Genomic DNA, 18,660 nt, shown 5'->3' on the forward strand with positions numbered 1-18,660 from the left:
TTTTTTTTTTTAGGATAAATTAAAACTAAAATATAAGACTTGCAAGTAGAATTGTCGCAATATATGTATAAATACAAACACCATATTTTTTACACATAGATTTTAATTTATAAAGCTTTTTAAAAAACAAGAACAATTCATTATATAATGAATTGCATAGGTTGTATAGGTTTTTAGGGTTGGCCAATTCTAGAAAAACAAACATGAATGGTTGATTATTTACAGTATGTGCCAAAAAAGAAAACGCACAAACTAAAAGAAAATTGACTCATCTTCATGTATTAACATAGATCTATTTTGCCATGTAACTAACAATGTCTGCCATCTGCCAAGAAGCTATAGGACTGTTGCAGAATAAAATTAGTTTTAATTCTAAAAGCTCTATTAAAAACATTTTTTTTTTATGTAGGACCTAAATACAAACAGAGGAAACTAACACATGACCACAAAACACACAGTGAAACTCAATAACTGGTACAACATCAAAAATAGGAAGTGAATAAAACAAAGTGAGGAACAAGACAAACAAAATAAAACAGAAACTTCAGGACTAGTAAGATAAATGAACTAAAACAGACGTGGAGCTCAGCATGAACAGTAATTCATTTAAAAATCTCAGAGTAACCTGTGAGTTTAAATGCTGAAAACACCAATGAAGTCTTTTCCTTGGATTATAGAGAAGACTGTGAACTAATTATCACTGTTTGGTCAAAAATACACTGAATATTTGGTATGGAGTTTCAATGAGAAACAAACGTCTTCGTTGAATTACAATGATTTTCCAGTGGTATGAATAATTTTGGGCTTGGTTATAATAAATAGAGGAAAAACAACATAAGCTTGATCAGCTCTGAAGCAGACGATGCGTTCAGGAGCAGTCAGTAATCTGGGCAGAGTTCTGAACTTCTCCGTTTGGTTTCAGCTCGGCCTGCAAAGGAAAGTAGAACAGGAACTCAGAAAATACGGGACTCTGAAATCATAAAGACCTGAAGGTTTATGTTGAGGCAAAATGTATTAAAAAACAATTGTCAGTGCTGTTGCTTCATTAAACATGACTGACAGACCTGAAACAGTCATTGACCTGGATGTTCTCCTTCAGGTTTTTCTGTCCCACAGTAAGACTCATTGGTTCTAATATTTATATTAATTCATTTCAGATTCTAAAGCAGCAAAGCAGCCCAGATCATCACACAGCCATCACCATGCTTGGCTATATGAAGCTCCTCTTCTGAAATGCTTAGATGTAACATGATTCATGATTCCCATGTTTCCATATCTCTATTTTTTTATTGCTGAATCATGACCTCTGACCTTAACCGAGTCTGGGGAGCTTTAAATGTTATTTTGGTTTATTTTATGACCTCCTGTTTTGATCATCAGAGCACTCTTGGAATGGTAAAAGTTAAACGATAAGTAGCGATAGTTGTTCCAACACATAATTTATCAACATTTATCTCATTATTCACATCATATCTGCTGTTGAACAGCTGCGGATGTTGTAATTACTGTTAGAAAAGTCTAGATTTATTGCATCATTAATGTTTTAATGCCTCCTTACCTCGAGCCCAGCTTCTGTATATGATTATGCACATAATGAAGATGATGGTGTAGATGATGAACAGCACGATGGTGATCAATATCATCAGAGAAGTAGAAGGAATAAGAGGCGGATCGGTGCTTTTGGGAGGTTTAGCTTTAAACACAGAGAGATACGAGACATAATTTACAAAAAATGTCAGCGTGACTTATTAATGCTGTACCACATAAATTGTGATAAACAGACATTTTAATAGAGCCTAAATTAAATTAATTTTAACATAGAAATAAGGAATAATGTGCTATATCTCTGAACACTAGATGGTGCTTTCAAAGTGGCTATGTATTGAAAATGCATCGATAGGCATTAGTGGTATACATACATCCTCTTGTCTGCGTGATACTTTTTTTTTTTTGCAAATTTACAACTTTAGTCAACAGGGGCTTATATTTGAAGGTGTGGCGTGTAAATATGTTCATCCTCCTGAGTGATGAGCTGCAGCAGACAGTTACCCTGGACTTCCAGCCAGCTGTCCAGTGACTCTCCTCTGCTGGGATGTTTGCACTTGTAGAAGCCTTTGCTGGACATCGACACATTGTGTAGGATCATCTTTCCTTCAGGTTCCGTTCCAATAAATGTATTATTTAGGTAGAAGGTAGCAGAGAAATGTGATGAAGATGTCGGATCATATCTTTCTTTGAAGGAGCAGCGAAGTGTGACATCATCTCCCACCGTCACAGGAAGTGCTGGACTCTCCAAGATCACAACACCGGCTGAAATGTTTAATTTAAATCAGTGCTTTTTCAAAAGTACAATACTTAAAGAATAAAACGAAACATGAGCTCACTGTTTATTGTGATGTTGAGGACGTTGCTGCACTCTCCTTGCTCAGACTGGCACCAGTAAAGTCCAGTGTCTGACTTGTAGACACTGTGGTTAATGCAGGAGGAACCGTTCGGACGGCCCCAGTCTTCACATGGAGTAAAAGGTTTGGAGGCATTTCTCACCACCCTCCAGCCGCTGAAGTTTCCTGACACTGAACAGCTCAGAGTGAAGGCTTCATAACGGAAGAACTGACTTCTGTCAGGCTGAATGCTCAGTGTGGCAGCTGCTCAGACAGGAAACAACAGAGAAGCAGCTGTGGGTTTGGTATATATTGCTAGCCTGTGGTGTTTCAAAGGCCAAAATGAAAATCTAGGTCATCTAAATTCTCAAAACAAAATTCTTACATAGTTCTTGGGAGGCCCAACCCTTTTCTGATGCTGCGCTGGGAAACAGCTGGTTTAGTCATTAACAAAAACAGCCAATATGAACATTTTCAAAGCATATTAAGGAAAGAGTTTTTCTGTCTCGAACCAAACATGTCTGAAGATTCTCCATTTTTTAGGTTTTTATATTGAGGAAGGTTTTAAGGATGTTATTTTTATTTTAAGTGTTAATTTAGAATTGCCCCTCTCCATCCATTTCTATGGAGCTCCTGTGATGAAGCGACAGTCGACTGCCTTTATCCAGCTGAGTGATCAGCGTAATTCATGCATGTGAAGCTTTCAGCTCATATCCAGATGTGCATACAGGCTGGCAACACAACACAAGAAAACTGAGAAATGTTCAGATTTTGTTTCTGTCTGGTGTCACAGAGAAGTTTCACCTTCTGCAGTCTTTCATGTGTCCCTGTTGTGTTGAGTTCATAATGTCCTGCTGTGAACTAGAGGTTTGGTCTGAGAAAAAATATGTGTTTGTGTCTTTTTATTCAGTTTATCTAAATTTGGTTTCAGTTGTACAGTCTGTGTTGTTAAATGTGCAGAAGAACTTTTTTCTGTAATTTTTAAAGATACAGATCTGTATTAGAAACTGTAAACCATGAGTTTCTTTACTTAGTCAAGATTAGCCACTAGTGGTCTCTGTGCAGACCACAATAAGAAACATGTAAGAAGCTATACAAAGGGAGGAAATCTTGATTAAGGTGTTCAAAGTAAAAAAAGAAAGGTATTCTCACCAACAACCAGGCATACAGATCCGAACTCCATTTTCAGACCAGCTCTCAACGTAGAATGGCTTCCGTATTTTTAAAAGCTGAAGCCTCTCTGCCCACATCCTGCTCAGACTCAGGTTTTAGATCTCCAATGAAGGCACACTATCACAACTTCACAATTAAGTTTTTTATGTTAAACAATGTACAGTGTATGAGACGTATGTCTTCATGAAGCTGTGCAAATTATTTTCTACAAAGAACTGCTGATTATAAAGCACAACAGTTTCCAGCTGAAGTGGCTGATAGAGTCAAAAACAACTTTTTCTGAATGACTGTTTAAAATCTGTTGCTACAGAAGAAGATGGAGGACAAATGGTGACAAGACTGACTGATATCTGCTCTGAAGAAGGATTCAAGCTTTCAAACTGGGTCAGCAGTCACAGTCCTCATGTTGATCCCAGAAGAAAGGAGAGCAAAGAAATCAAGGATGTGGATTTGGACTCAGATCAATTTCCACTTGAGAGAGTACTTGGTTTATAGTGGTACAGATAAACAGATAAAGCATTGATCATATTTCTGATGCAAGTCAAGATGGCTACAGAACAGTATTCTATTTAAAAAAGGAAAATAATAACTTACATGTTACTTTCATCCTAGGAAAGTCTAGAGTTGCCCCTCCTAAGAAAACTACAATCCCCAGACTGGAACTGACTGCTGCAGTTTGCAATCCAAGTGAACAAACTGCTGCAAAAAGAGCTGCAAATAAAGATGGAAAAACATGTTTTCTGGACTGATAGTACAACAATACGAAAATACATCTAAAACCAGAAGATTTCACATCTTTATTGCAAACAGAATTTCTGTCATTTGAGAAGCAACACATGTGAATCAGTAGAGAGATATTTACTCCATGGAGAAACCTGCAGATTATGCTTGAGAGCTGAGACTTCCTGAAAAGCAGGAGATGATAAATGGACCAGCAGGAGATGATAAGCTTTTAAAGCTTAAAACTGTGTGACTAGACTGTTAATTATTTTCTGCAGCAGAGGGCGCACTGTTGCAGCTGGTGAATCGTCTCTTTGTATGGCAGGTTGTTATAACATAACATCGGTTTCACCGCACTTACATTCCAGATATCTGAAATTGGTTTACGAGTAAATTGAGATATTTCTTATTATATTTTGACCAGGCAAAAAACCTATGTGAGCTGCCTCTAGTTCCATTCTAAATAGTATAAATGATGTCAGATTTATCATTTGGTTGCAGAGAGACTTAATTTAATATAACTGACGGTTTGAATGAAATACATATTTCATATTTTTACAATTAACTGACTAGTCAAAGTAAATTTGATAAATCTCGCTTTTTGTTCTGAGTCATAATTCTGTTTAGAGATACTTTACTTTTAAGATATTTAACTTTAAAGATATCTGCTCTTTTAGGTTTTCAAAACCATTTTTAATTGTGTTTGTCAGACACAAAAAGGAAATTCTTTGCAGATTTCTGAAGCAGTCTTTAAGTCTATGAAGTTTTGTGTTCTCCGTATATCCCACATTGCTGAGTTTTTCTATATTGTGACATTTTCTGACAATTTAGGGCAGGACATCCAAACTTCTGCATGCAACTGTTTCGACAGCTCAGTGGCAGCACTGAGCTGACCCCACTAAGGGATAAGGGTGTTAGGAAATGGATGGATGAACATAATTATGACTAGTCAAATTTATAATTTTAGAAATCTGAATTAAGAACGACATGGAAGCCCTTTTGTGGTGTCCAAACAGTTTCCTGCACAAAGTTGTCAGTAAATGCCACAAATTAGAAAGAGCTCGACAAAAGTTCACAAACTATAAGATTGCTTCTGACATCTGCAAATAATTTCCTGTTTATTCATTTCCAACGAACCGAATGTACTTGAAAACAGCTTTGAAAAGCTAAAATTGCTATTGTCAAACCAATTTCAACATGAAAGTGATGCATTTTCAAACATCTTTTTTAGTTTTTTTTTCTGTTTTTCATTGTTTTAATAAACTTTCAAATTTCTATTTAAGTCAGGGACATTTTTCTATACCAAATACATTCAAGATATCAGTAATGTCATTCTGACTACTCAGAATGTTAATTTAAGATATCTTCAAATAAAAACGCTGTGCAATTCAAGATATCTATAATTCATTTGGAGATGTCAGAAAATGAATTTTTGAGTAGTCGGAATTACAATTCAAGATATCTTTAGTTTAGTTCTTTCTAGTCATTATTTGCTTTTAAGATATCTATAATTTAAATTTCGCTAGTCAAAACTACATATCTTGTGAGGATTTGAGTTTTCCTGTGTATTCATTTAGGTTTCTGTGTTCAGTTGGGTCTCTGTGTTGTCCTGTCTACCCTTTGATTGCTCCCAGCTGTGTCTTGTTTTCCCTGATTATCTCCTTGTGTATTTAGTCCCACCTATGTTCCTTGCAGAGTCCTCCTCTTGTCTGGTGTTACCTGTTTCTTTCATTTTGACACCAGTTGCAACCAGAGATTAGCTCCTAGTTTTTTGCTCACTCTGTGCTGCCTGGCTTCTTGTGTTTTTCATCATTACATTGTCATTTACTCTACATACCCAGGTCCACTGCGTTTACCTCACCACCTCAATTTATGACAGATCTCCTGTCCAAAAATGCATTTAAGATATATTGAGTTGATTTAATTTAATTAGTATTATGACTAGTCAAAACTAAAATTGAGACATCTTGAATTTACTTTGTGACTAGTCATAATTTAATTGTATACATCTGAAAAGTGTATTTCAGATAGAGTAATTCATTTAAGATATCTTGAAATTAAGTCTCCGACTAGTCATAATGTAAATAGAGATATCTTAAGTTACTAAAATGTCTAGTCAAACAATTTGAAATATCTGGAATCTAAGGGCGGTAAACCGAATTTATGCTAAAATGGCCTGCCATAAAGGTGTAACCCNAGCTCTGAGATCAGTCTGACTGCAGCCTGGAAACCACTGGAAACTCTGGTTTCACAAACCATCATTCATTTAGTCAGCAGCTGCTCTTCCTGCTCCAGTCCAGTCCTCACATGTGGACATGTGTCCTCCCGTCCTCAGTCTCATCCAGATGTGTTCAGGGACAGACAGCCTCCATGCTGCTCAGTCAGCTGATGTCCAGCAGCAGATGTTTGTTCATCAGCAGCAGTTTGTGTCTAAATGCAGCAGCAGCAAATCCATCCCTCCAGTGTTGGAGCAGCAGTGAACCTTCAGGCTCTCAGCAGTTTGTTTCCACTGTGGACTTGAGTGGAACCTGCAGAGGAAGCAGACTGGATGCTGAAAGTGTGTGTAGGTGTGTGAGCTTGGAGCTCAGTGTGTTCACTGCAACACGTTAAGATGAGAGCAGAGAGGAAGCTGCTCTGAACACGACTGAAGGCCCTGCTGCTCTTTCTACTGGATGTGCTGCGTCACTGACTGCTGCTGCTGGAGAGAAGCTGGAAACTCACTGATCTGATCTCTGATTCTTTCTTCTCTCTGCAGGTGGTGGAGATGGTGATCTCTGCGAAGAAGAGAATTGTCTCCGTTTCCTGCTGATCCTCAGAAGCTGCAGCAGTTTGAGTCTAAAGAGACTCTGACTGGATCATGATGACCTTTGACCTGAATGGTTTCCATCCTGTTTATTTCCTCCTGTCTGTCATTTTGTATCTGATGTTTTTCTGTTTGGATGGATGAAGATGAAATTGTAACTCGGCTCCATTTCGAGGCTTCATGGAGTTTTGATCTGAACTTGGTTCAGTTTTTAAAGTTGATCATTTTTCTCTGATTCATTTTCATCCTGAAATATGAACCATGTTTCAGTTCAGCCGTTTCCAGGCTGCATGTTGCTTCATTTGGATCCAGTTTCTGATGTTTGTGCAGCTCTGGTCTTTCTATCTGCTGCTGGAAACGACTCAGTGAGGAAATGATGCAATCAAACTGTTACTGATGATTTTAAATCTAATATTTTCATTTCCTGGTATTTTCTGCTGAGTTTTCATTACCCAATTCATGTTTGCATAATCAGAATATAATAATTTTACCTTTTTGAATTCTGTAATGAAAAATTCACTAAACGTATAAAAAAATCTATTAACTAGTAAAAACTAGCAAACACTTTAGAAACAAATGAAAACTGAATTGAACAAAACTAAACTAAATTTAAAGCCCAAAACTTTTATAACTCTGGTTGAAACTTTATGTTTCAATAATTATAAATATCCAGAGGATTTTTCACAAAACCAGGATCTTGGATTAAGCCATAATTCTCCAGATATTCTGGTTTAATTAAACCTCGATTCGGTTTCACAACAGAGGAACCGCTACGTTGCCATGGCGATTTATTCTGTGAAGCTAGCTGCTCCAGACCAGGCTAACATCTGGATTAATCCTGGAGCTTCATCTGTTCAGTCAGCGATGAAAAACTGATGAGTTTTGTTTTCTTTTGTCTTTTTTATTACGCTGCATTAATTAATTTTGGTTTTCAGTCTAATATTGTTGTAACATCATGATGTTAAAATATATTATCAATTTTAAAAGCATCAGTGTGGATATCTTCCTGTTCTTTGGGTTTCTCTGTTCTAAGTTTGACATAAAGGCCTTTAATAGACCGTTGCAGTTTTTAGGGATTAGAGAAATGGGTCATAAAGAAACTCAGGTTTTGTAATCAAGTCCAGCCAAATTAGTTATAACAAACTTTACTGATGAATTTTAATGTAACTTAAAATAATATGTACAATGGAAATTAACTTTAAATACAATATTTAAAACAAATACTTTACATCACAAATACTTTACATCACAAATTTACCTTTTGTCTCCATTTTGGTGGCTGCAAATAATATACATTTTATAAACTTCTTTACAATTTATCTTCTGTCTTTTTGATTGTCATTAAGCTGCTTTTACTCTGACAGTTAAACAAGAAATTGTCCCTTCAGAACAAAAGCATCACAACTCAAACAGGAAGTTAACTGTAGGTGAAACTAATGAAGGATTTTCTAAGTTATTAGTATAATTATTTGCACATTGTTGTCAACATTTTAACCCCATACTTCCCAGAAACTAAATGTTCTTATTTATAATCTGTTGTTCATGTTTGTTCTGGATAAATAAGTTGTGGATCAGAAAAGAGTAACATGAATTAATCTGCTGCCAGATTCACTCGTTATATTAACTTCCACTGTTTGAAAGTTTAAAGTTTATTTGAGCAAAGGACAATAATGATTATGATTTTTTTATTATTAATGGTTTAGGAATGTATGTTTGGGCTAATTACACATTTAAATGAGCCGCTAACATTTGCTGTTGTAGCAGCAGTTTTTTTATTGATAAAAATTCAGTTCCTCCATCAACATGTTGGTTTGGTGTGAGGGATGGTGAACGCAGTTTATCTATTGTAGCATCAATAAATCTGTGATCGATCTCATTGATCTGATGAAATCTGTTGATGCGCCTGAATTATTTAAACCTGTATAATCATAAAATCACCTCCTGATCTTTGTGAAACTGAGATCCAGGATGAAACGACGGAGTTTTGTCAAACCGGCTTCATCTCTGATCCTGGATTTCAGAATCCGACTTTTGTGAAACAAAATCTGCACAAAAAAAAAAATCAAACTCTGAAACAAAAACACTTTCATCATAATTCATTTAATAACTCTGTGGCTCAGTTACACTTCTCAAAACATCATAAATAATAAAACTTTCTGTACAAGTTCAGGAAAATAAATTCATGAAGAGCCTCAGATAATTTAAACTATAAATTCTGTTCATAAAAACTGATTTGTAATGTTTTTATAAACTGAATGCATAGAGAGAATGTAAAGCTTTAAACATACAGAAACGGCGTCAGATTTTATATCTCCAACAGAAAAATGAAGAGGAAACGTCTTAAAATAACAAAAATATTCAGATTTTCACCTCATTACAGAGGAAACGGGACCAGCCATCAGGAAACACCGGAAACAGAAAAAACAAAAAAAGAATAAATTTCAGGGAAAAACTTAAAATCTCAGATTAAGTTCAGAAATTGAGATTAACCTCATGAATTTCCAAAGGGGAAAAAAAACTCAATTTCTGAAACTAATTTCATAAATATGAGTTTAAAAATTTTTATATTTCAGAGATTAATCACAGAATTTCAGTTTTTTCTAGAAATGTCCTTTTTGTTGTACGATTGCTCTGATAGCCGTCAGAAAAGTGAAAATTTGACCCATTTTTACAGAAATCTAGAAATAAGTTACTGTTCTGTTTTTGTAGAGTTCAGCTCCTTTAACTGAACTCCTTACTTTGACTAGACCTCAGGACTCAAGAATGATGCTGCAGATTTTCCAACGTTGCTCATAAAATTCCTTCCAGTTCATAACTTTTTAAAAACTCCAGCAGGAAGTTGGATTGAGGTCAGAAATGAAACCTTCTCGTTGTGCGTCTGTTTGCAGGACGGCGGGTCCAGATGAGAAGCTAATGTTTGTGTTTCTGTGCCGCTGGCAGCCTGGTCCGACTCTCGGCTCATTGAATAATTTATATTCCTAATAAAAACAGTTTCAGGTAAATGGATACTGGCAGGTTTGATTCAGTCAGGAAGTTTCAGCTGATGGATTTCAGTTTGGACCAGGGGTTCGTCCCGCGGACCTCCAGCGGCGGGTCGTTGGAGAAAATATGGTTGCAGAGCTCCTCCAGCGGCGGCTCGGGGTCAGAGGTCGCGAACTGAGCCGCCTCCTCCACCTCCTTACGGATCTGAATGTCAATTTCCTGAAACAGGAAAAGATTTTCATCGGTTCTTGCAGGTTTTTCATGTTTTCAGAGCATTTTTTCCAGTAAAACTGGAAACATGTTGCAAAATAAAAACGTTCTGAGCCGTTGAGGTTTCTGGATTTCAAAATTCCTGATTTTATGAGCAACAAAACGAAGCCGGTTCCTGTTTCTCCATCTACAGAAACGCAAAGTTACGCAGGAACTGAGCCAGAAAAGAAGAAACTTCACAGGAACCAATCGACCGACTGATTTCAGAGGATTAAAATAATCGACTAACTGATCAGCATCTCAATCCAGATGTTCTGCTGCTCTGGAGCCTCCAGATGTTTTAGCACAACGCCAAGGCGGGAAGCCAGCAGCAATCACCATAGACCAGAGCGACTGAATATGCACCAAAACATCAGGCTGTCTCACACAGTTGAAGGTCAGACATGCGCTCTGCCGCTGTGTTGGCAGAAAGGCTGATGTTGCTGAACTGACTTTTCTTTTCTGGACAAACTAAACTTGCAGCCTGTAATGTGCTTTTTTTATAAACTCGCCCTCTGAATGTTTTTCCCGCCTTAGCGATCATCTCACTAACCTTCGACTGCTGCAGCATTCTCTTTGGTTCCTTTCTTGAAGAAATCTTGTTGCCTCACCAGACGTGTTTTAAGGCTGGTAACCCGGTTGGCTCTCATCCCCCTGGTATTTTGCATATTCCTCAGCATGTTTAGTTGAATAATGATGTTTCAGGTGGTATTCTTTGTGCACTGCAACTTTTTCAGCATAACTAAGGCATGTCAGGATGCCCCTGTGCTCAACACAGAAATGCTGCGTCACCCATCTTTCTCTTCACTGCAGGCTTTGACAAAGACATGATGAGGGTGTGACAAAATTTAGCTTATTCCACTTGGCGTCGCTCTTGTTCTGTTTTATAAAAGTCTTTAGCCAGCTAGCAACGTATGGAGAACGTCTCGATGCGTGACGTCATCACCGCTTCTACTTGTCAAACAGGCGGTGGATGACGAGCAGCCCGGTAGCAGTCTCCTTTCTCTGCGTTTGATCCTGGCATTTATGGTAGAAAGAACCGGAATGGCGACTGCAGGGAAGGGAAACTGGTACCGGACTGGTCCATCATCAGCCGCTCTGTTGTTACAAGCGTAGTGTGCATGACGTCGGTGTAGCTTAGCCTAGCACCGAATGTCAGCCATGATGAGGAACGGTGGGCGGGACTTCCTTCAGAGGGCCGCTCACCCTGTGGGCCGCACTAATATTATACTGTCATATCATGGTGGGGCCACGAGAATGAGACCGTCTGCCTCTGGACGTCACTGGGACCTTGTTGCAATAATGTGACCCGCAAGACCAGAACAACGTTTATGAAAGTAAAAATGGCCGCCGTCGTCTATGCATGAATTTTAACGTTGCTTAGCAACAGAGGTTGACATCAGATCATAAGATGAAGGAAGCTAATAAAAGAAAGCCAAGTGTTGACTTATCTTTCTTGAATTATAACTTTTTCTCAGTATTACAGATTCTCATATTACTACAAGTTTTCTCATATTATTACAACTCAGGGTAAAAACATTGAAATTGAGCCACAGACTTGTGAAAAATTGGACACTTGAATTGGGACTATTACGATTTTTCCATGTTCTATGGTGTTAATAAAACTTGTCGCAGTGAAAAGGTTGTAACTCCATGGCAACCATCCCTACCTTCAGCTCCTCCACAGACGCCATGTTGTTGCTGAGCAGCCGCTCCTTCAGCAGGGAGATCGGGTCGCTCTTACTGCGGACCTCCTGGATCTCCTCCCGGGTCCGGTAGCTGCACAGCGGCACATGGTGAACAAAACAAACGGATTCTCTGTCTCATTACGGTGGATCTGGGACTCACCTGACGCCCGGGTCGCTCATGCTGTGTCCATGGTAACGGTAAGTTTGGAGCTCCATGATGATTGGCCCCTGGAAAACAAACAGGAAGTGATTTCACCGCGCCGGATTGCAGCAGCAGAAGAAGAAGAGCTTCGCTCACCTTCCCGGCTCTGCAGTGATCCGCAGCGAACTTCGCCGCCTCTCTGACGCACAGCACGTCCATCCCGTCCACCTGCGGAGAAAACGGCGTCACTAACGCAGCGTCCCACCCCGCGCCATCACGGCGAACCCGAGCGTTTCCCGGACGGTCTGTGTGCAGCATCATACATGAGCAGCGGACGGCTGGGCGCATGCTCACACCTGCAGCTGCCGGGACGGCGCCGCAGCGACGCGTCCCGATATAATCTAGGTCCAGAGGGCGGCGGCCGCGGCGTACGGCCCGACGCCACCGCCGCAACCCGGGACCCCATGCTAACACCGAGCTAACACCATGCTAGCCGCGCTGACGGCCCGGTGTTACGTCAATCCGCGTTTCCCCATCAGATACGGTTCCCCCTGAGTTTTCTTGCCGCTCCGCCCCGCCCAGGCGGCAAAATACGCGCGTGCTCGTGACGAGCACTGAGAAAGCACGCGCGTGGCAAGCACGCGCTTGTTCGGCGCGCTTGTCTGAGGAACTACGGACACCGTGAAAGCTCAAACAACATGTTTCGGCAAAGTTGTCACACTTTTTTCGCGTTTTGCGGGAAACTAATAATAATAATAATAATAATAATATAAGAAGAGGAAGAGTAATAATAATACAAAACGTATATATTATAATTATTTTAAATTTAAATATATGTTGAGCATTTATATATATATATATATATATATAATAAAAACAGGGCAATGCATTTTGATGCTCAATATTACCCATCAGATAACGTTCCCCTTGTTTTACAGTGGGGAACACTATCTGATGGCCATATTTCACCCATCAGATACCGTTCCCCCACTGTAAAACAGGGGGAACGCTATCTGATGGGTGAAATGTGGCCATCAGATACCGTTCCCCCACTGTAAAACAGGGGGAACCGTATCTGATGGGGAAATGCGGATTGACGTAACACCGGTCTGAGCCTCACCCTGAGTCCAGGGATGAAGTCGCCCCGCTTGTAGTAGTCGGTGCTGGCCGACGCCCGCTCCACCGACGTCCCCATGCCGTACTTGTTGTTCTCACAGACGAAGATGCAGGGCAGCTTCCAGAGGGCGGCCATGTTGAAGGTCTCAAACAGCTGGCCCTGATGACGTCACAGGATGTACAGGTTAAACCGACACTAAAATAATCCAGTAACTGAATTAACAGTTACATTAAGTTAACTGATAGTTTTCCTGTCAGTTATTCATCCGCCATCAGGTTTTAAACATGCATCCAGTTATTAGATCGATTTTCAGACATTTTTCTGCACCAAAAAACAATAAAAATGTATAAACATGTTTTTCACAGAGGATCTGTAAAAGGTGAAAACAAAGGCAAATTAAAAGGAAGGAAGAAAAACATTTAATTATGAGAATAATTGTAAAAATTTGTAGTAAAACAACTTCTCTCATATTACTACAACTTTTCCTGGATTATTACAGCCGTTTTCTCGTACGGCTTAATTGTAGTTTTATTATGACTTTTCCTCTCTTACAACTTAATTCTACGATTTTTCATGAATGGTTGTAAATACTTGTTCCTGTATGTATATTTCTGACGTCTTATGAACCAGATAAAAATCTATAAATTCAGGTTTGTGCATTAATTTCACGTTTTTCTTCTTTATACCTTTACAGTAAATTTAACAGGACCTTCATGACCTGAACTGAATAAAAACAGGAAGTAGTTTTCCCCTCACCTGGTTGGCGGCTCCGTCTCCGTACAGCGTCACACAGATCTGGTTGTTTCCTTGGTACTGGCAGGCCAGAGCGATGCCGGCGCCCAGCGGCACCTGGACGGGTCACACAGGTGACATCATCAGCCGGTGACATCATCAGACAGGTGGCGGAGCCTCATGCTAACGCCCTGCAGCTACCTGAGCGCCCACGATCCCGTTGCCGCCGTAGAAGTGAGGCGCGTACATGTGCATGGAGCCGCCCTTCCCTTTGGCCACACCCCCTCTGCGACCTGAACGGTGCGGAGGGAACACGGCGTCAGCCAGCAGAACCAGCCGGACCCGGGCCGGTCGGCACCTCGCCCGTCTCACCTGTGAGCTCGGCCAGGATCTCTCTGATGGAGACGCCGCGGGTGAAGGTGTATCCGTGCGCTCGGTACGCCGTGATCAGGTGATCCGACGGGTTGATGGCGGCTTCGATTCCTGCAGCGCACGCTTCCTGTGAGCAGAGACGACGTTACTCCAGAACCACTCGGCTTCAAAAACATCCCTCCCCTCATGGACTTTGACTAGGCCACTGCTAAACCACTGTAACAGAAAATGTGTTGATACCTGTCCGTCGTAGAGGTGGCAGAAACCCCGGATGATCTTCTGCTTGTAGAGCTGGTCGGCTTTCAGCTCCATGCGCCGCACCGTCTGCATGGTGCGGTAATACTGCAGGCCCTGCTCCCGCGTTAGCTCCGCCCTCACCGGAGGCCCCGCCTCCAGCCGGTGCACGTCGCATTTCTACAGCAGAGAAGAGACGTTTTCACAACACAATCTGTCCCACAAACGTTTAATTTGGTAAATTACAGGAGAGACCGAGGTCAGAGGGCGATTGGCTCCTTCTCACCTTGATGTCAAAGGTCGCCTGAGGCGTGAAGTCAGATAAGGAGCGGGAGGCGACGACTCTGGCGCCCTGAAACAGATCAACGCTCGATTAGCTCATCGGATGACGGCAGGATTACAAATCAGAGCAGACGGATCGACCAGCTGAGCAGCTCCAGGCTGCCTTCCTCTTCACAGTGGGGGGTTCTGGGATACGACAGACTGGGCTGGGCGGTCTGGGTTGGGCTGCAGCTACACATCCATAACGCTGAAGGCAGCAACAGGCCAGGAGAACCAATAAATCCTCCGCCTTCAGTTTCTGTCCAGTTTGTTGCAAATAATCTTCTGAGACGTAAATTTAATGGATTCATTATTCTAGAAAACTTTTAGAAAATAATTGACAAAAGTGGACATTCCGTTCGGTTCGGACCGTTCGGTTCCTCCAGCTTTCAGTGGCCTAAAAATATGAAACTAATAATGACTGATAAGAGATCTGATTGGTTTGAAATATCCTTCCTATTTCCACCTCAAGTCTAAAATAATTTAGCCTAAAAATCCTTTTTTCCTTCAACACAGTGACTGTTGTGACATTAATGTGATCTCTAGCGCCCCCAGCAGGTACAGGATGGTTTTAATCAACTTTCCTCTTCAGCCTTTAATCTGATCGTTTGCTCTGGAAACCAATTTAGTCCCAACAGAACCGAACCGATTCTGGCAGATATTTGGGCTTCGTGTTACACTTTTCATTAAATGACAATAAATTTTAAAACCTAAGATGCCATTAAGTAAATAAAACCCGTTTAAAGTATTTAGTGGTTTCAGACCAGCAGGGTTAATATTTTAGTACTAAATGTTTCCAGTCAAGCAGAAGCTCTTTGGTTCCCCGGCCCGGTTAGTGAGCAGCCAGACAGAACAGGAACAGCAGGAGGTTCTTACGGGTCGGTCCGTCTGGTCCGTCCGGCTGCTCACTAACTGGGCGGCGCCGCCTGCTGGTGGTGGTTTGGGTGGGAGCCGCCGGGCCTGTGGGGGAACGGCCGCCGCCGCTGGAGGAGACGTCAGATTGACGAATTCTGACAGGCCAATCAGCAGCTGGGGAACACAGAGCCAACCAATCAGAGCCAAGCACAGCCAGGTGGCGCTAGAGGCTACAGGTGAGGAAACTGGAGGCTAAAACTGAGAAACAGAATCTAGACTGGGAGCACAAACAAATTCATTTATAGTTCAGCCAATCTCTGATATTTAACCTGTAATCTTCACTAATCTCATCTTTGAATTAACAAATAAAAAACCTCAAATTTAAGCATCATTTTACAAAATACTGCAATTATGTCTTTTATTCTGCCCATCACTCTGACCAGCAGCATTCTGGGTAATCTCATTTGTGTCTAGCATATTCTTCTGACCACTTGGCTAAATATCTGACACAAATATTAAACAACAAAATATGGAGCAGCTTTATGTGATCATATAATTAAAGGTTTTATATTATATTTTAGGTTTTCTGGTTGTCAAAAAAGCGATTTCAGCCAAAAGATGGAAACAAATGAATAATGCAAACTCAAACGTAAACAACAAATGTAGCACAAATGCTTTAATCACAAAAAATGCTGCACCTTCAGAAAATAAAAATGCAGCAAATACTAAAAGTGAACATAAAACACTGTAACCCCGCTCCATAAAACCAGAAGTCCTCCAGACCACCAGGGGGAGTCGATCATCAGATCATCTGGGACCAAACTCTCAGCAAAGACGAGACGTCCAGAAGAAAAGCTGGTTTATACTTCATGTCTTTTACTTAGATAATTACTGACTCTAGACTCCCCCTACTGGTCTGGAGGACTTTATGTTGTCGAGTGTTATCAGTGTTATATACTTGTTTTTGAGGCATTTTCTTTTTCCAGAGGATGTAGCATTTTTCTTTTGTGCTTATTTTAATGATTGTAGGTTTTAGCTTTTATTTTTTGATTGTAGAATCCAAAATCTCCCAAAACATAGAAAACCTGTTTTAAACTCTATTAACAGACATTTATAATATAATAAAAATACTGACATTAATAAAATGCCAGTAGATTCAATTAGAGCAATTATTTCTACTAAAAATAATTGAAAACATTTTTATCATTACTTATGTTTAAAAATGATGTTTAGTTAATTATTTTTCACATAGTAATTTCATGAAACAAGTCAATCTTTTTTTTTTAGGGGTGCACTGATTTATTATTTTTATTCTTATGACTTAAGGACTAAAACCAGTTTCAGTCCCTCTGTAGTGCCGCTGAGTTAAATCCTGGAAACTAAACATGAACACAGCGAAGAGGAAGCACATCTAGCAGTTAGAGGAATAAAAACAGTGGAGATAAACCTGGTCACTGCAGAGGGGAGGAAGTCTGGGACCAAACGTCAGCAGCTGCTTACCTCCGACACGGTTTGCTCTCCCTACGGTTCAGGTGCAGGGGTGGGGGAGGAAGGGGAGGAAGAGGAGGGAGAGAAGCAACAAATGAATGGGGGATTGTTGAGTTTGTGAAGACTGAAGGCGGCAGAGCAGGAGGAGAGAAAACTGGAGGAAAAAAGCAACAGTTCCTACAGTCAGACTCTGTTTGTTTGGGTTTTAAGGTTCAAAGGTCAAATTTACCATCAGAATTAAACCCGACTGACATTTGGGTTCATTTCCAGAGTCTGTAGGAACCTGCTGTCCTTGAACGCCCCACAAGATTAACCTTTACATGCTGCGTTCAGGTTCACTACTGACAGAGATGCACTGGTTGTGTGGAATGTTATTTCTTCATAACTTCCAAATAATCAGCCAAACAGCTTCATTAGCAGCTTACTGGGGTCATTTCCATTTGGATGAATATTAAACATGTCACTAGTGAATCAGACATATTTAAGTTTCTAAACTTAAAACTTTAAAAACTCTTGTAGTTCTTTTCTCTACTAATCCAGAGCTGAAAACTCCTAAAAAAATTAAATCTGTACAGAGTAGGAGTCCTGTTTAATAAATGATCTCATCTGGAAGAGTTTATAATAATGAAGCAGCTCAGGATGAAGATAGCTAGGTTTTATAAAAACACTTCATTATTCAGTTAGGCATTCAGAGCTTCGTCTGATTAAGACGATGGCAAGAGATAATTTCCTTTAAGTAAATTTCCTTTGTTAAAAGAAGATTATGTGATTCAGAGATGAAAATTGCTTCAACCTCCTGAAAGCTTAGCTGCATTTTGAGCAAGAAGCGCGTCACCGATGGTTATCAGAGCATCTTTATCAGGACAAGCTGCTTAGAGGAAGGCAAACCACCACAAACACAGAAAATTATTCACATTACAGACAGGGGAAAAACTAAAAATCATAATAAAGAACCCACCAAGTTACCCTGACATAAAGTACATCCAAACACGTGTTCAGAAAGCAATATCCGAGCAGAAATAGCACATAACCACAGGAAGACATTAGCGGCTGCTGACAAGGTCAGCTACCGGTTAGCATGAACCGGTTCCATCCGGAACCTCCGAACTAGAGTCGAACCACTCACCGCACTCCTCCCGGTGATCCGGCACAGTGCGTTAGAAATGATCGCTAACATGGTTTTCATCCTACTGAAGGACGAGGTGACTGCTGAGAGGATTAACTGCTGCTGCTAGCGGCTAAAGTCCGCGCTCATAACGTCCGACTGGAAACGGCAGGCTTTAAATAAAGGTTCCCATCTAAATAAAGCGGGAAAACAATTTACAGGTGCTGGTCATAAAATTAGAATATTGTGATAAAGTTCATTATTTTCCATAATGTCATGATAAAANCCGTGACAGATC

At 40.3% G+C, this 18,660-nt stretch overlaps 2 protein-coding genes across 5 annotated transcripts; both read right to left on the reverse strand.

The window, feature by feature from the left end:
- Positions 1–94: 94 nt before the first annotated feature.
- On the reverse strand, positions 95–3,621 carry LOC106934740 (Fc receptor-like protein 5). Its single transcript, XM_015014827.1, has 5 exons — positions 3,534–3,621; positions 2,385–2,645; positions 2,050–2,310; positions 1,559–1,693; positions 95–928 (listed from the first exon to the last, which is right to left on the reverse strand). Exons 1-5 carry the CDS (start codon positions 3,562–3,564, stop codon positions 879–881), a joined length of 738 nt encoding a protein of 245 aa, XP_014870313.1. The 5' UTR covers positions 3,565–3,621; the 3' UTR covers positions 95–878.
- A 3,593-nt stretch (positions 3,622–7,214) lies between these two features.
- LOC106934742 (pyruvate dehydrogenase E1 component subunit alpha, mitochondrial-like) lies at positions 7,215–18,543 on the reverse strand. 4 transcript variants are annotated; one of them, XR_001421756.1, is made up of 14 exons: positions 18,384–18,543; positions 17,270–17,290; positions 15,791–15,943; positions 14,880–14,945; positions 14,600–14,773; positions 14,360–14,486; positions 14,189–14,280; positions 14,012–14,104; positions 13,259–13,414; positions 12,295–12,366; positions 12,157–12,224; positions 11,979–12,087; positions 8,512–10,278; positions 7,215–8,244 (listed from the first exon to the last, which is right to left on the reverse strand). XR_001421756.1 is itself a non-coding variant. In XM_015014829.1 (13 exons), exons 1-13 carry the CDS (start codon positions 18,441–18,443, stop codon positions 10,114–10,116), a joined length of 1,356 nt encoding a protein of 451 aa, XP_014870315.1. In that variant the 5' UTR covers positions 18,444–18,543; the 3' UTR covers positions 7,215–10,113. The 4 variants fall into 4 exon arrangements, 3 of the variants coding, with proteins under 3 accessions (XP_014870315.1, XP_014870316.1, XP_014870317.1); XM_015014829.1 differs by having other exon boundaries at positions 7,215–10,278; XM_015014830.1 differs by lacking the exon at positions 15,791–15,943 and having other exon boundaries at positions 7,215–10,278; positions 18,384–18,542.
- Between the last annotated feature and the right edge of the window lie 117 nt (positions 18,544–18,660).

The sequence above is a fragment of the Poecilia latipinna genome, unplaced genomic scaffold (assembly GCF_001443285.1).
Source record: "Poecilia latipinna isolate Pla-1442-1.1 unplaced genomic scaffold, P_latipinna-1.0 Scaffold1851, whole genome shotgun sequence".
In the NCBI taxonomy this organism is placed as follows: Eukaryota; Metazoa; Chordata; class Actinopteri; order Cyprinodontiformes; family Poeciliidae; genus Poecilia; species Poecilia latipinna.